Source organism: Anarrhichthys ocellatus, unplaced genomic scaffold, assembly GCF_004355925.1.
Source record: "Anarrhichthys ocellatus isolate YVR2014 unplaced genomic scaffold, GSC_Weel_1.0 scaffold5, whole genome shotgun sequence".
In the NCBI taxonomy this organism is placed as follows: Eukaryota; Metazoa; Chordata; class Actinopteri; order Perciformes; family Anarhichadidae; genus Anarrhichthys; species Anarrhichthys ocellatus.
In genome coordinates this window covers 14,249,690-14,268,615 of record NW_022280035.1, presented here as the reverse complement: position 1 = coordinate 14,268,615, position 18,926 = coordinate 14,249,690, and the positions used below count along the sequence as shown (strand labels likewise).

Sequence of the window (18,926 nt, the reverse complement as noted above, 5' to 3'; positions counted from 1 at the left end):
CTCTCTCTCTCTCTCTCTCTCTCTCTCTCTCTCTCTCTCTCTCTCTCACTGCAGACCTGAGATGAATTTGCTGATAACACAACCGCTCAGTTCCCCGTTCTCATTTTGGATGAAACTTGTGGTGGTATACAGTACGTGGCCTTGTCTACTGCAGGGGTTGTTGGTGTGCGTGTGCATGCGTTTTTCCTGAGTCTGCACATTTTCAGCACCCAGGGAAAAAAATCAAAAAAATCACAGATCTAATGCAGCAGCTGGTTCGGCTGACGGAGTGTGTGTGTGTGTGTGTGTCCACGTTCAGACATTTTAAAAATGTGCATAAAACTTCATCAAGTACAGCATCTGCTCTCTTGACTTCCTAATTACCCCCAAACACCAAAACGCTTTCAGCATGTTCTGTGAATTCATCAGCTGGATAGAAAAAAGATGACTCAGCAGTGGCGGTAGTAGTACTGACTTCTTGTACTTACGTAAAACTAATGATACCACAATGAAAAGAAAACACAAACCATTACAAGTATTTGACAAGAAAACGTCAAGTAAAATGTACTTCAAATATAAAGAGTGCTCATTATGCAGATGGTCCCCTTCATATTATTGGAATATTACCGATTCATTGACATGTAATTCTAACAACTTGTTGGGTAATCTACTGGTTTGATCTATAACAACGCAAAATATATAAACTGATCATATGTTTTACATACAACATGTCAAACTGAAAAGTAAGTAGTAACTATTGCTGTAGTAGAGTAAAGAGTACAATATTTCACACTGAAATGTAGTGTATAAATGACCACATAATGGAAATAATCAAGTAAAATACAACTACCTCAAATTGTACTTGAGTAGAGTACTTGAGTAGTTACTTCAAAGCTGTTATCATACGTATGTGGAAGACTACCGATCTGCAAAAAGGTCTGCAACACTATTCCCTCTTTTTCAAACGACTTGTGAGAACATTCAGTATCATCGCGACATCGACAGAAGCTAACAGGAGAGAGGAGAGATCTGGCAGCCAAACAGACCCCTAAGCAGGACACTCCAATGAGGAAAAGGCCCCTGGGGCTCCTTGGGTGACACAAGAGATCCATACTGGAGCTGGCAGCCTTACAGGATCCACAGTCCAAGAGATGTGTTTGTACTGGTGCCATCGATAGCTACTTTGATCCTCTCTACAAGACTCTAACTCCTTGAAAGTAGCTTTTGTCATGAAAAGGCTGGAACATGGAAACAGACTAGAGATGAACGACTGTAACTGTGTTTGTTTGGAGAGCTGATGGCGCCTACGTGAGACCCGTCTGACCACCCAGTCGGACAGAGTCTGGCTTAAAAGTGAATAGGCGGCTTTCTGGGGATGGTTCATGCGAGTGAACATGAACAGCAGAATTGTAAACACCGATGACTGTGAAACTTGATAGTATTCATTGTTGATGGAGACATATTGTTGCATTATTTTACAGGAGGACTGGAAGGCATGAATGCATTAAAAAACCAAAAACAATTCAGATTGTCCTCGTGAAAACCATGAGAATGTCTCCACTAGCGGCAAGCCATGACATACTGTAACTACGCAGGTCAGCCCACTGAATTTAAGTATTTTTCCGATGAATTTGCACTCTCTATATTACAAAATGTAAACAGCTGGTGGAAGATTATAATGTGGTTATAGGAGAGCGGACCTGAAACCATGACAAGATGTGGGTGCAAATTGACCAGTCCAACACATTTGAGAGTTATGAAACGCACAGAGGGAACTTTTACTGGAAACTATGTTGAGCTTTGAATTGTGGTTGTTTCTTAGGTTAGGTTATCTATTATATAAATGTGTATTCACTAATCATAGGATAAAGTTTAAACTTCTTCACTATCTTAATTGGTTAGTACAATTATCAATGTACACACAGCAGTTAGTTAAAAATTCCATCCAAGCATGCAACAAGAGGCCAAAACTGCAAGAATACAAACTGCACAGAGACATGAACAAACAGTTGTCAGTGATTGCTGTGTCCCTGCTTTAAACGTGCAAACAGACTGAATAAAGAAGCAGCTTTTGTCTGATTAGTTGAAAAGCTGTCTGTGATGTTTTTTAAAAACGAAACTCGCTGGGTTCATTAGCAGCCAGATGTTGTATCGCAGGCAGTCCTCATTAGCTAGAATAACATGTGTACTGGAAGCCCGTTGTAACAACAACAGGTACAAGCAGCAAACGCTGAGAAGGGGGAGGAATTGATGCAAAGGTGCTACTATTAGCTCTTCTTGCGCTCATGTATTACGTCTTTGCACCTACACATGTCTGTGTATAATGTGCTGTATCAAAGGTAGAAGAAGTACTCAGATCTTGGACTTAAATAAAAGTAGAAATACCATCAATTTAAACTACTCTAGTACGAGTAAAGGCCCCGAGTTCAAAATGTTACTTAAGTAAAACTATAGTACAGTATTAGTAGCAACATGTACTTAAAGTATCAAAAGTAGAAGTACTGTTTAAGCAGAATGGGTCCTTTCACAATGTTATATTATTATAGATTGTAGTGCATTTTAATGTTGTAGTCCAAATCCAATTAGATTTTTTGTACTACCAGGTAGATTATTACTGCAATACTGCAATAGTACTGCATCATATCATATCAGCAACACATATTTTAAGGTAAAAAGTGTCAAACTTAAATTTAGTGGAGTGAAACATGCAATATTTGCCTCTTAAATGGAATGGATTAGAAGTATAAAGTAGCATAAATACTAAAGCACAGTACAAGCAAGTCACAATTGTACTTAGTACAGTAGTTCCACCACTGATATACTGTAAAACTGCATGGACATTCTTCAATGGATATATATATATATATATATATATATGCCTCAACATCCTCCCATAGTGGCACTGCAGGACAACACCTTTAAGTCGACCAGCTCTGGTTCAACAGGACTTACCTTTGTCCAGAGAAGCGTCCGGAGAGTGGAAGTCCATTAGACTGCTGATTTCAGTCTTGTAGCAGAGGTCAGTGGCCGACGGCTTCTGCCTCGGGTGGGAAGAGGGATCTGTGAGAGAAACAAATGACAAACTAGGTTAAGTTAACAGACAACATATGGAGGAATTTAGAAAGATAACCAAGAGTCCAAGCCTGTGTAACAAGATCATGTGAAAATACTACATCGTTTCAATAAGTACAAAGAGAAAGACATTCTGAAATATAACGCTCCCAGATAACCGTTGTTGGGATCTGGCAGGAGTGCGTTTGGATTATTAGCAAGTGTGAAGTCCCAACGCCGTTAATTTGTGTTTCTGTGTGTGAATTATGTTTGTTGACGCATGAAGAAGTGCAACTGGAGCTTTAAAATGTGTTTCTAACAATAATTGGAAATCACTATGGAGACAGTGATAGCAAAAAGGGAAAGAGCACAAAGGCCTGTGGACATCAAACTGCATGATAATGCTGCTGTAATGAAGTCATCATGAGAGTAGGTTTACCTCTCTGCAGAAGCAAAATGATTAATGCAGCACAACACATATCCCTTTCAATACACACCCAGAATGCATTACTCCTCACTCCTTAACATGCACTGACTCCACAGTGGCTGACCATTCATCGACACAGCTCCCGTCTCTGAGGAGAGCGTGAACACCCCGCTGTAGCAAAAGGTATACAAGCCGAAACACATGCGGGTGCACAAACACAGTCGCTACTTTAAGAAACTGAAACGTATAAATATTAGCATTTTTATGACCAAAGTGTGATTTGATTTCGGGTGAGGTTCAGTGGTTTCTAATGTGGTTCTGGCCAGCCTCACCAGTGGCACGTAGCGAATGCATATTGAATGCATTGCTCCAGGTCAACTCACATACAAAGTTTATGCTAAAATGACTTTGTCACTTCAACATTTGCAGTCCATTTCTGCCGTCCTCCCATCCCAGCTCTGCCCACAGACGCTTTTTTTCCCCCAAAGAAAAATTCACAAAAGGTCACAAGTGCCACTTCTTCAATAAAAGTAGTCACTGGCTGGCAAAAAAAAAAAATTTAAATTAGAATTCAAATATTGCTTTGCTCAAACACAGTTAAATTCACATTCCAGCAAACCACATCTGTTCAACCTCTGTTCCTCTCCTCTCTGCTGTCCTCATCCTCTTCCCACTCATTCTGCCATCAGTGTACCACTCAAGAACTACGACGCTGTTACTGGGTGAATTATTTGCATTTATGGAGCTCAAATGTGTCTGGTTGAAGAGCACTAAGGCCTCGGGGTGGTGCTGTCATTATGGTGAGATTAATCTTCTTGTCGAGACGGACTTCAGAGGGCTATTAATAACAGCCTGGCAGTCTGTCCACACCTAAAGTGATTTTAAGAGCGCATGAGGGCTGTTTTTAAAATGGTACATAACATTGTGCCATCCAACAGTAAATCTATAATTTTTCAAGCTTGCCCCTTTGGCACCAGGAACACAGTTTTTGAATAATGTTGAAATTCACAGTGCATACTTATCTGCTAGCTTCAAGCCGCCACTGCCCAATAGCCTCATGAAAATGTTTTATCTTCCCTGCATCCTGCCCTTGACAGGTCCTCAGCAACACTTATCGAGGGAAAAAGGGGGATGAGAGCGGTGGAATAAATGCAAAGGAATAAGTAAGCCACGATGGTTGCTTTTTGGGGGTGGAGAGGAAAAGCAGATATGGAGGCGAGCTGCAGAGTGAGCCCGGGTACGACTTGACATATTGTTTATCATATGATTAAGTAATGGTACTGTGTGTATGTGTGTAGTAATAGAATATTACGCAAAAGTCAATGTAACACGTTAACATAATAATTTATATTGTGGTATATAATGTATCATTGCCATGTCAATCATTGCCCGATATGAAGAATGTGGATATATAATAATGTGGAAACATTCATAGAGTCACCATTATGGAGAGACGGATGTTTTACTTTGTATATTAAGGATGTTAAATAATTTTTACACTGAAATCTTAAGACTGAGCATGAGAAGCAAGAAATCATCGTCACTTACTGAGCTGCAAATCATTTTTGAAAGACTTACAGAGAGATGTTAGAGGTCAGGCTGCTGTTCTTATTCTTGTTTCAGCTTATAGACCTTGCAGTGTGCAGTGATGCATATTTATGCAAGTGCACAGCAATGAAGTGGCTTTCTCTTTTTTTTTTGCTTCATTGAGTTATCAAGCAGGTAATTGTTACGTTTTCTGGGTCGCCTCTTGATCAATATCCTTTTCACCACACTGAATATTCAGGTCTGATAAGGTCCAACAGCCTCATATTGATCTTTTAGTCTTTATTTCTGCTCTCTCAAGTCAAAGAAACACTCCAGACAGTGACACACAGCGCAGACAGACAGACAGTGGGTGGGATAAAAAAGACCGGATGAGATATCAGAGTCTGGTAATATAGAGGAATTGTAGAAACAATCAAAAACAATATCTGGTGTTGCGTTGGCGCTCTGCATTGACTACCTGCTACACTGCACCTTGAATGACAGTGAAGCTTTCTATAAACCCCGTCGTATAAATCACGTTTGGGGTGAACGATTAAGGATTGGAGATAAGAGCATCATTTCCTCTCTCTGCTTCCATCCTCTCTCTGTTCTTTTCTCTTCTCCTCACACGGCGGCAGGAATATTATCTGACAAAGACACATGCTCACCTATCATCTCACCGCAAGTGTGGATGTCTGCCACACAGTTTCAGTTTGGCATAAAATTACAAGATAACCTAAAACAATGCATAAATTATACATGGTAATTAAAGCAAGAGATGGAAAGACCGTCCATCTTTTTTACTCATTTCATTCAAATTCCTGAAAACTGAACATCAGAACATCTTTTTTTAAGCTGTAACGACAACAGAAGGCTTGTGCGGAATAATTTGATGTTCTTTGATATCTCTTCTATCAGCTCTGTCCTTACTGTTTTCTCGCCTTAACTTGTATTTGGTATTTTGTTTAATATACACAAAAGCAGTGAAGGCATTGGTTGTAATAATCTTGCAAGATATATAGTGTTCACGAGAAAGCAATGAACTGAGCAGAAATGTTTCGTGTTTTTTTGATGAGAATTTATCACACTTTAAGGCTTGGTTCTATTTTCCTCACAATCAAACTTTTTCAAGTCACCTCATCAATAATAACCTGTTTAACCAGCCGAGCACACAGCTGAGGGAACAGGTACTTCTGCTGTGATGAAATAAATAATGATTTGGCCCAGAGACTAAAGCAACTGGCTTTGTAGTGATGTAATTATCCGGATCACCGTATCCCCACCAAACAGGGTCTACTTGCACTGGAATGAGTCTGTAAGACAGCTGCTCAAGACTAAAAACAGCTCCTTCCCTTAGTGAGGACCACAAATGAGAGAGCAGGAGGGTATGATGGCAGCTTTTTTTGCCCCGCCCTGGAGTGAGGCCATTCCGAACCACTTTTGGCTTTAAATGTTGTCGGACAACACAACATGCGACCTGGTTTGGTCTGAACTCGGAACCCATCGGGCAAATTATTGGGGACCTTTATAGAACTTTATTACTGATGAAGAACATCTTAACATAAAGCAAAAGACGAAAAGAGAACTGTACATTAATCTCTTCAGAGATATGGTCCCCCATAATACTATAAGCTCACATAGTTGGAGAGACATTTACTGGAAGAACTGTGTGAGGTTTTTCACACACATCGTTTGGTCTCGTTCCATCTTGCAACTTGTCTGGACTGATGTTCAAGTCCCCACATGGAGGCATATTAGGATTGGATATTGAGTTCACTTCTCTCTCTCTGCTTAGAAAACACATCTAAGGAACTGGATATTAGAGACAAATATTTACTAAACATCTAATGGTAGCAAGCAAGAAGCCAATGACAAGACGCCAGCTTCTTAAAGACTCATACAGGGTGTACAGTGAGAAGGAAAGTATTCAGACCCCTTTCAATTTTTCACTCTTTGTGTCATTGCAGCCATTTGCTCACCATTTCCAGGTGTGAAAAACTTGTTGCATCATTCCCAAGAAGACTCATGGCTGTACTAGCTCAAAAGGGTGCTTCTACTCAATACTGAGCAAAGGGTCTGAATACTTATGACCATGTGATGTTTCAGTTTTTCTTTTTTAATAAATTTGCAAAAATTTCTACATTTCTGTTGATTTTAGCAAATGGCTGCAATGAAACAAAGAGTGAAAAATTTAAAGGGGTCTGAATACTTTCCGTACCCACTGTGTATATATATATATATATATATATATATATATATATATATACACATCATATGGACATATACTGCATAATGCAGTAGGGAACATCTGATATTCACTTTAAGATTACAGAAAGAAAGGGGCGAAGAGAACTGGACTAAATGGGATACATTTAGTATCTGGCATTGAAACTATAGAAAATGCAATTGTGAAACATATATGAATGAATGAAAATGTGCCATTCTGTGACAAAACAACTCCTCGTGTTTATTGTGTTAAAAAAATGAATCTTGTGTTGCCTGCCTTGCCTATGAGGCCCTTAGTCTGAGGAGTATGTTGGAAGCACATACAGAGAGGATGTCAGTCTTGGTTAGAGCTAGACCATCACATCAGACAATATTAGCATATTGAAAATATATGAGGATCTATGCAAGTGCACGGCGATAAGTTATTTGAACAAATCCTAGATTGCATTAAAGAAATGCTGAACTAGGTTTGAGGTCATTTTGAAATGAGTCATATTCTTTTTTTTCACTGTGGATTATGGCCGTCTGATGCTAACCTTTACGATGTTAAACTAAAAGTTACATGGAGGACTCAGCCTTTGTCAACAAGGGCCCCCTGTTGTTCCTCTTCTCAGCGTGGATGCAGCACAGAATCCCTGTCAGTGGGAGATGCGTCTCCCAAAATAAACTACTCAAAATATAGGGAGACGAGCTCACGGAGTCTAAAGGAAAGATTTAGCTCAAACTACAGACTTCATTGTGCATTTTTTTTTTAACAACTCAGACACTTGCTCGAGGGGATCTATATATTCTGTAGTCGGTCAAAGGGTAATCCGTGAAGCCGAGGGAAATATCCAGGCGCACAAGGCTTCACCACTCTGCCTTAGTTTGATTGTTATTGCTGTTACTGTGAGTGCCACTGAAAATAGGCTCATTACCATTTCTGTTTCCATTCATCTACATAGGCTCATATGTCGGTCTCTACGGGATGAACTGACAGCAGTTTATGTGTCAGTAATTGGCCAATGAACACTGTAATGATCAGTGGTGTAGCCATTATCAAAGCCAGTTAGCTGTTATGGTTGTTCGCTGTTGACACAAACGCATGAAAAACATTCCTTTTCTCTCTTTCTCTCTGGAAGGCTCCGACAAGTCCAACCACTCAGGAGGACTTTACTATCGATTAACCAGGCAAGAGTAATAACAGACTTCACCTTATGGAGGCTTTGATACCTTTACATAGCGGAAAGAGGACCCTGTGCTCCATTAAGAGGTGGAATGATGAATAAAAACAGCAATGTACATCAAGTTACTGCACTGGAACGCAGGTCACGGGTTAGCGGAGATTATTGTAAGGGTAATTCATGCAGTCACAGCTGTAACAAGAGGAAATGTGTGCATGATTATGATATAACACTTCCCATATTGTACAGTTCTTTCTGGTTGAATGTTGCAGCAGTCCTAAAAGGTAAGCTCCAGATGAATTACTAGTCTTCATGGTCGGACAGTTCGTTCCATCCCTGTCACCACCCCTCTCTCCCTCGAGTCCTCTCCTGTTCCTCCGTTGACTGACTCCACCACTCCAACGCCACCGCTCCTTTTCCCTCCTCATTTTCGATCCCTTCTCTGTCGCCATTTAATGGGGTTCTCCGAGCTTCCTCGCTCTTCTGAGCCGGCCATATTTTATCTGCTGGCACGGTGCGGGAAAAGATGATGGCTGGAACAAAAGAAGGCCCTAATGAGTAGTGGAGGTGATTAAGGAATGAATAGGCGCCGGTTGCTGGAACCTTCACCGAGCCGCCCATGTTCCCCGACTTGGTCTGCAATCTGTAGATAGGCGCAGCCTCCCTTTCCTTACAACTGCCACCCGCCTTTAATTGCACTGACATTCTCCTGGTCCCGAGGCTGCCGGACTTGTGATAAAGCTTGGGTATTCATGCATTAATCACCAGCAGCCAGGACAGGCCTCCCCCCCCCCCCCCGCATCACCTGCCTCAAGACCCCAATTCAAGGTGCCCTATAAATACCCTGCAGATAAATGGAGCTAATGGAGCAGGGGGGGCGCTTAACGTGTAGCCGCCCACGCTAACTATCGCCGATCTCAAGACGACTCATTGTCAATTCATATTGTAATGAAAGGCTGCCGAATGTACTCGGCAGGCCATTCAAAAGAAGTGTGTAAGCTGGGGATGTTATTAGTTGGTGTAAGGATGACTCGGGAGAAAATGAGCTGCAGCCCGAGAGACTAAACCGAGGAGAAACGGGCTTTTGTTAGCGCGTGAATGTCATTTTCACAGCGGCCATCAGAGGAATGTGCACATCACCACTGTATATATATATATATAGATAGAGAGAAAAATGGCCCATTTGCTGTGCCTCATGACGGACCAGGGACAGGTGCCTAAGCACCACAGCTTTAAAATGGCCTGAGTAAGGCCACTTCAACACCATATTCATGGCTGGAATCAAAGCACTTTGGGAGGCGGAGAGCTGTGCAGTAAGATGGTGTAACGTTGTCCTGGGGATACATTAGAATGCACTTTGTCAATTGTATAGATCAAACATAATCACAGGATGGTTTATTGTTGGAAAAGCTGAAGTCAAGTTTTTGGAACAAATTGTTGGTAAGGACTAAATCAACATTTTGGGAAACACACTTTTTAGCAGAGAGTTCGAGGAGAAGATCGATACTGTGCTCAAATCTGTCCATTAATCCAATGAGCGTATTTCCCAAAAGTATTCCTTTAAATGTAGAATAGTCATTTTGACAAACCATAACACTGCATTGATGATATTCTGACAATATTAGCAAAAGGCACCCTGGGACTTGGCGTTACACCACATTAAATAGAGAACAGAGGAACTGCGGGTACTTAAACTAATTCAAAATGTGAGTTGAGAATAATGATATTTGAATAATTATCTCAATGCTATTGCCATATGCTAAAAACCTGGAAGGTAAAATCCTCTACAGCACCTCTCAGTTATCCAGAATCAATTTAATTAATTCAATCTACACCAAATGTGTTTTATGAGCAGCTTTTAACACCAATTATGACTCAAAGGCAGAGCAAAATTATTCAAGTGTAGTATTCTCCAAAGGACCCTGGGCAGCTGTTTTTCCTTCCTTTCCCCTTGTCTTGGCAAAGCATGCCGGTGTTATGTGCATTGTTTGCAGCTTATCTTTTGGTGCTGCTGAGTGTAATGTTTTATAATATGATAATCTACAAGCATTTCCTCGTAAAAGCCATTTAACATGTTTGACGTGAAAATGTAATATTCTACTTTTGTCACTTTAATGTGTTTCTAATTGAGCGTCTTGCTTCGGGATACAGGTTTAAGGGCAAAGGTTCAGCTAAAAAGAACAGTCATTATTCAATGTTGTTATAACTTATTGTGTGCTGAAGTTTATGATCAAGTCCAGATTAAATAGAAGGTGTTAATGAATCAGCCCTTTGTCATTATCATTTTGATTTCTTTAAGCAGATGTTGCAGTGAACATTAATATCAATGTAAATGTGTCGGGGTTCGTTCAGCAGCTAATGTCTATCTAAAACCCTGAGATTACTGAATACGGACAAAACTGGTAAAAACATGACTCACAATAAAGTGAAATTAACGGTGCACAGGTTTGTCCTTTTCCTGAATACGTGACATTGGGTGCAGACCCATCGTGCATCACTTAATTTCAGAATTCCCTTAGAATTTGATTGACAGTCGGCTCGATCCCCCGTCTTCCCAGCTAACTGACATATTTCCCTTGGCGCCCTTATCATATTTTGGCTGTTTGCTCTGAAAAGGAGCCACTTACAAAAAATAAATGCTGGAATAAAGATGATTATTACTATATTAGATTGGACACTCTCCTCGTATCAGTCATTTTGGTCTCAGTTGACTAAGATTTCTTTTGTCGTTTCTGACACTGTTTTCATGCTGAATGACTTATTTTAAAGGAATTCATGAACCTATCTCTGGTAAGTACAAGTGGTAAGGTGTAAACTGATATTTTGCTTGAGAAATAGTTAACACATACTTATTTTACTGATGACAACAAAAAAATATTCATGGGAACTTGTGAAGTGTAATACAAAATGCTTAGTTAACAAACGTGCACTGGTCCATATTGATGATGGATGGCATTTATGATCCCATGAATATAAATGGGTCTATGATCAGTAAAAGATATATCTGACCTCCTCCAATACACGGTTGCCTAACAGCAGAATAAGAGGACCTCCTTGTGGAACTGCTGCTATTTAGGGAGCCATTTGTGGTGATGTTGCTGCGTCAACACTCTAATCTCATTTCAAATCATATAAGTTCTCTTACATGCGTATCTGTTCTTAAATAAGCTCTTATCAGTGCCACCCTGTCACAGAATGTGATCCTACGTCAGCCTCTCTCCTCCAGCTTGGTGAAGAGTGTGGCACGTGGAGAAGGGCAGCAGGAATCTGCTCTGGGGCTTAGTGTGCCAGCGAGAGGAAGGGGACAGGCAGAAGGAAGGGAACTAGAGGACGAGATTAAATGAGAGCAGATATGTCAAGTGAGACCGCGAGAGACGGGGGGGAAAGGAGCGAAGAAGGAGAAAAGGAAACACAGGGCGTAATGACCAAGTAGGGGGAAGGTTAAGAGGGAAAGATGTGCAGGAAATAAAGATTCAGTCTCCATCCCCTCAATCAAGGAATAATATAATTACATGGTGGGTGGGAATGATGGAAATGGCTCAGCTGCTGAAATGATAAGAAAATAAAGAAAAGACAGATCACAATAAAAGAAAAAAAGAAAAACTCGGATCTGAATATGCTGCAGGGGGATTCCCTTTGAACATGTTTGTTCCATAGATATTCACACATTTATCTTACTGTGCTGTCGTCAATGAAACTCAATACTTCCTGCTGTTTCACATTCTAAGGCTTCCAGCAGCTCTAATAGCCTCATCCTTCCCCTTTTTCTGACAGTCTTCTACCGTGAAAGGTGTGTAGGACGTGTTGGGTTCAGTAAGAAGAAGCAGTACAGCCGATTGGAATTAATTCGTGAATAAGAAGAGTATTTCTGTAAGAATGTACAGGATGTACACAGTATGCCTGAGTGTGCATGTATGTGAGAGCTGATACAAGGAAATATGTTTCCTCTAGCAGCCAAAAATACTTATCCTGCAGCTCAATAGTTCTCAACTCAGCAGCCGGGGGGGGGGGGAAAGGCACACACACGAGCCTCCCATTATGACAGAAAGCACCCACTCCTCCTCGACTCATTCCAGGCAGTAACAACTCTCCTATCCCTCTCTGATGAGAGGCTATCAGCTGAGGCTCTTCTCCGTTCCACTGTCTCTCTTCACTCTGAAAACTCACTAACACCTGACAAATACTCACCTCTGTTTCCTCACCGTCTCTTTCATCCGCTGACTGACTCACCCCCACCTGCGCTCCCACCTCCGCCACTCGGCTCGTTCCCTTACTCCTTGTCCGTCTCTTCCTCCTCTCTCATACAATTTTTCTCGCCCTCGTTCTCCCTCTGTCTGTTGGCTCACTTTTTTTAAAACGTGGGACACCATAATGGGAAAAATCTGAGCAGATTGCAGGAGGCCATTCCCCTATTGGTTTTTGTTCTGCTTCTGACACACAAAATGTGTTTCAGTCTGTTTATCTACAATGTTTAACTGTCTCAGGCAGTTTTTAGGGAATGAGGCCAGCATCAAAAGCCAACATGGAGTGTTGACAGTTAACTCCAGGCCCAATAACAACACAATATGTGAACAAGACAAGAGCAAGAAAACTGGCAAATTGCTGGATTCTGGAGCGCGAGTGCCTTTTGTTCTTGATGTTGATAGTTAGCTGCAGAGGGATGGACCTTTGTGGGAACTGTGAAACAATGCAGAACCGGGGAGTCTTCTGTGCCTCTTGAGACTGTTGCTATACTGACACATCTGTGTTTGTGCTGGTGCCTCTCTCCAGCATGCCACATAGTGTCCATGAGTGGCCCTTATCTCCGAATTGACTGTGGCGCTTGGAGAAAACACTCTGGTACATCAGAGGAAATGTAAGTGGCAGCAAAGTCGGTGTGAACTTTGTTTTTTAGGAATTGGTTCGTAGCATCAAACTTCAGTTCAACTTCAAAACCTGTCCATACCTTACTCTTGTTTTTTATAATCTAAATGACTAAAATCAAAAGGTCTGAAAGCATCATGGTGATGTCCGTGTGTTGACATTGGTCCTGCCTGCTCAGAGCACTATATTTGGACTGTTAGTTTCAGAAATCAGGTTAATAACCCTCAATGAGGGAAACTCTGAGTTTTCAGTTTCAGAAAGAGAGGTAATTTAAACTCTGGATATGTTACCATGGTAACTGACTCTGTGAACCTAACCTAGGTTTTCTGAAGCAAACCCTGAGATTCTCTCCGTCTCCTCCCTCTTACAGAGCCAGACACGCCGTTTCATTTCCTCATTCCTTCAGACCGCTTCAAAGTGCGTATCGCAGCGCAGTAATCAGCGGAGCTTTACCGTCTGTAGGATGGAAGACCTCCTGGTCGGTTATTAGTTTGTTACTCATGAAAATCTGAATCGTCAAGTCACCCCAATGTCCTCATTTTTTAAATAAATATATAACGATGTGACTCTGTGCACACAGTTGATGTTAGCTGTCAGTGATGGAACGATATATTTTATAGTCTGCGTATAGTTAACGTGTTTTTTTTCCTCCATGCAGTTTAAGTTTAAACCAATGAGGAGTTTTAAATTGGGCTAAACATTGCATTTGTTTGAATGTTGGTTTACCATTTATGCACATTTGGAAATGTTACACTTACATTTGCTTATAGTTAGTTTAAGTTAAATGAAGTTATTGTTGTTCTAATGTTTTTGTTTATTTTCTATAGTATTATTTGTTTCATAATATTTGAGCAGTGCATGAAGATATTTAGCTTATTATTAGCAGTTCAGAGGTCACAGAGCAGTTTCACTGTTGTCAGTTGGGGTTTACTGGTTTTGAGAATTAAATCAGTTTGATAATATTTATATCTGCTCATGTTCCTGCAACAAGAAAAGAGACACAAATTGAATGAAACTACAATCAAAAAATGAAGCACCAAACAGCTGGAACAAGAAAGACACTTGTGCTCAGAACGAGAACTGATCAAGAGGGATTTGGGCGAATCCATTATTGCTGCGAGTAATGCATTTTGTCTCAACAAAAGACAGCGGCACGCACTCGTGAATTGTCTTCCCAATTAAGGCGGCAGAAGTCCACCCAGGAAGAGTCTGCCCGTTCAGAGAGCATTATACCTGAGTGTCTGTGTTGATGTTTCTGGCACGCGCGTCGTGTGATAGATGTTCCACAGTGTTGCCCGGAAGCAGCTACAAATGGTCCCAATTATAAGACAATGTGAGAAAACTGACAAGCAGTGGATGAAAGGAAGAGAGAGATGGAGTGAAGATAGAGGGAAGTAGGTGGCGTAAGAAGTGTGTGTATTCATGTTACTGTATGTCAATCTCTATAGGCTTTACTTTGATTAGTGTGTATTTTAGGTGTAACTTCTAAATATTTACACTAGTCTGGTCACTAGAGAAAGCACATTGTGCAACAGAGTGATGATGCTGTGTTTATACCGCATGTGGTATTGTAGTGAAGAGCGATGGGGCTTAATGGGAGGGATATGGCAGCATCAATTACAAACAGCTGGGCCAAGCTAACGCTATGTTTATGCATGCTGTGTCTGTGTCTGAAGAGCTGCCACCTAAAAATGCAACAGCACCATGGTTCTCAGAACAGAGAGTTGATGTCAAGTCACGGACACATCTCTGTCCTCTGCTGCTCCATGCGCCTGTTGTTGAGAACCGAACTGCAGAGAACTGAAGCGTTCTGAATCAAATCGTTTCTGCTTAAAAAAGTGATCTTGGGAACATAAATGGATTCAATGTCAAGATGCACATCAAGTTGGTCTCAGAAGGAGGGACGCACACACCGGAGAGAACAGAGCCGTGCAGATACAACAAATCAAACATGTTACCAAAGTTCCACGTGGCTCGCGGAGCATGACGGCGCCCGGTGCTACGCTACTTATTCAACGCCTCAGACTGCAAAACAAATTGCCGGTAAAGCGTCGCTTACCCACCCCCTTCAAGGCCAACCAACTGTCAGACAGAAACTTCGGTGGGCTCTGAGGCATGTTACACATCAAGCAAGAATGGTTTCACAACTCAGCACTTCAGTCATCGACTGGGGAAAATCCTGCATCATGAATACCGAATGATGATCGTGGTATTTCCTCAGAGTTCTGGAGGACATAAGATATGGAAAGTGGAACAACCTATTCTAGTTTCCATCTCTCGCTGGCCATGTTATACATTTTCATACAGTGCAGCCGTAAACATTCAAAGTGATTTATACTGTTTGTTGTATAAGTGCTTTGGTCTCTAAATGGTGAACTGAAAAGTTAAACACAACAAACTAGATGCTTGAAGAGACCATATTAATAAGCACAACATCCATTTGTGCACGTACGTATTGCAGATGCTAGTGCACGTGAGCATGCCCCACTGGCTGGCTCACGGCCGCTGCACTGCAGTGCTCTCATACAGCGGTTACGGCTGATAATGCCGTCCCTCTGGTTCCTCCTCAGGTAAACACTTTTAGCTCCGTCAGCACTTTCGCCGTAGTTTGCACCGTTAGCACCGTTAGCTATGAGGCGCCGGCTCACTGTCGAGATGTTGAAAGCCGTTGAGAGGCAAATGAAATGCTCTCGATCTCTGATCTTACGTAACATAACATACAGTAACATGTCCCTTTGACCTCGCTCAGCTGTGTGATTCCATGCAGTGAGATGAAATATCCAGAAATATAGGAAAAACTGCCGGGCCCACGTGGTGGCAGCTGAGACGAGGGCAGGTCAAGGGGTTCAGATCCCAGACCGGTTTGGGAAATGTGCGCGGGGAAAGTGAACAAGTTCCTCCTCCATCAACAGCTACAGCTGATGTTGTGTTCAACAAGCCACTTAACCCCTCGCTGCTCCAGCGGAGTGGTTTAACATCCAATAGCTGATAGCTGAGGAAGCATTAGACAACTCCCAGATGCTTGTAGGGGTCGGTGAGTGTGCGAGTGGGAAGCAGGGGGAGGCTAGGAAAGAACAAGAGTGCTTAAGAACTTTATATGGATCAAATCAATTTCAATAGAGACCTGCATAATAAATGAGGTCATGCAATTTCATTTATCCATATCTAAAGTTACTATGAGGAACTTCTAACTGTATGAAACCATTTCAATTCAATACTGATGTCTCTACATGACCTACATAAGTAAACGACACCATCAGTGAGAAGATGGGCTGTTTCTATAAGTATATAGTAATTCTAAATGCTCTTCATTGGTGCCACCGGGTCGGATTCCACGCAAAACCAGATACAATCATGCAGGTTCACCAGAAACTCCTTCAGCTCAGACTCCAGCGGGGGCCTTCGGCTGCCGCCTTTGACCTGCAGTTGGAGCTCTGGTGGGAGGTGGAGAGCTCCGCCACCGGCAGCAGCGCCTTCTCCTCCCGCCAGGCCCAGACCCAGGCCATATCGCTGGGCCCGCTGGAGGGAAGGGACGCACGGGAGAACCAGAACCAACGCGGGGGCACGGGCAGACTGTCAGACCCTGCTGAAGTAAAATGAGAGATTTTCTAAAGGGAATCTGGCTCTCTGAAATACTACCGCTTCTGTCCACAGCGACTGCCAAAATCAACAAATTCAAAATCCCTCCTAGTAGCTTGTAATTGATTTTATATAAATGTATTTACATATTTTAGTTGTCAATACAATTTCCCCATATTTTTCATTCATCTTATGGGGGTGAAAAACACATTAAACGCAAAGATAGTATTCCCACTGAATCCTTTTATTTCCAGCAACAAGCCCCAAAGGCACGGACACAAGAAGATAATATGTCCCATAAGCCCTGTGTACGTTATCCATGTGGACTGACTTGACATAAAACATTTGAGAGAGATGAATATTATGAATGATGATGTTGTAATTTGGCAGCTTAAATCTGTTTACACACACACACACACACACACACACACACACACACACACACACACACGCACACAAAATGACTCCAGCCTGCTCAAAAGTTTGGCCCTAACCACACAGCATCTCCAGATGCTCCTGTAATGGCTATTAGGTTCTACAAAGCCCAACAAACCCTCTTAATCATTCCATCAAAGCACTCAGCAGCAGCATTAAGGCGGCAACCATTCAGGTGTGCTTTAGAGCTTTATCGATTGGCTAATGGGGAAAGGAGGGGACTTTGAGGGGAGACTCAGCAGGGGACGGCGGGCTGCGACGGGCAACAGTCAGCACCAATCAGCTTCTGAGGTTCAGAGCGTTCTCGTGCACGATGGATCGATCCACACACAGTGTGCTGATGGTCAGATCAGTCTCAATATTTGTGTTTGCACACAGAAAGACTCAAAAAGGTATTTTGTGTCTAATATATATAAATGACTCTCCATAAAAATGATTTTCAAAACAAACAACAAATAGTTGTTTCCAAAGGTGAAAATAATCCACATATGTCATGTCGCTCAAATCCCAAATGAATTCTTAACAGGGAATTATCTGTAGCCAATCAGATGTCTCCTTCCTTTTCTGTCAATCACATGAGCGCGCCTTCACGAGGATATGATACATGTCATGCAGAGGAAAGGAATCTCTCACAAACGACTTGTGGATTTAACCTTCCACCAAGTTGCTGCATCCCTTTGTCTTTATTATTTCGGGGATCTTGATGATCTTACCTGCTCATGTTTGTTTTTTTTGCTGGGGTGCACAAGACAAATGTTGGACCACTTTGCCAAAGCTAGCTGCCTGACTCTCCAGGAGAATCTGTTCCAGCCTGTTCCTTACCCGAGTATGGCGCATTAGTACACCCTCATGTGAAAATGCAGTGAAATGACGTCTGATCGGCTAAAGATAATTCCCTGTTGAAAAACCTGCACACAAATGCAGAAGTTCACACATGACAAGCAGTTTGTAAATGCAGGTTGAACCGTTTGTATATAAATGTAACAACAAATGTAACAAATGTAATTTTTTTTAATTTTTATTACCTTATTTAAAACATGAAATGTTTGTGTGCGAGTCAACAATATACTTGAGAATCTTATTATTTATCTGTGGATTTGTTTTTTCATTAATATTTTTGTTGGCATTGAAAAACATTTGTGGAGACAAAACACATTTGAGAATCCTTCTGTATGCATTCATTAATATTGAGACTGATCTGAAATATATCTGTATTATCTATTTATATTTGTAAACGATCAAATATAAATGTTTCTTTCAACTAACTGCAAGATTTTCATTGAAAAGTTTCTACTGTGAGACAGAAAAAGTTATTTCTGACTATTCATTATTCCAGAAACTATTTTCAGTCTCTATCAAAACAAACACTCACTGTTTACCTCCATCAGTTGCCACATTATTTATTTGTGTATGTGCAAAAGCAACCAAGAGCTCAACGGGTTGTGACCTCAAGTTGAGTTCTCACATCTAGAAAAGGCAGTTAGGAAAGAAAGAAAATCAGTTACTCTTTGAGCTTTAAAGGGGAACAGGGGCAGGCGTCTGGGTCACTGCAGGTCCACGGCTAACAAGCTCCTGAGAGACATATTGGTTGAGGGTTGGCACTGGAGCGGTCACATTAGTCAATGTGCCATGAGAGAACGGAGTGGAAAACTCAGTGGCTGTAAAACGTTTCCTTC

At 41.6% G+C, this 18,926-nt stretch overlaps 1 protein-coding gene across 6 annotated transcripts in view; it reads right to left on the bottom strand.

Annotated features, from left to right (window-relative positions):
• Positions 1-18,926, bottom strand: part of kazna (kazrin, periplakin interacting protein a) — a 175,285-nt gene that overhangs the window by 50,844 nt on the left and 105,515 nt on the right. For all 6 annotated transcript variants that reach the window (XM_031844837.1, XM_031844832.1, XM_031844835.1 and 3 more), the window contains exon 4: positions 2,932-3,039. In XM_031844837.1, coding sequence (XP_031700697.1) covers positions 2,932-3,039 — 108 coding nt within the window. The remainder of the gene's footprint in view (positions 1-2,931; positions 3,040-18,926) is intronic.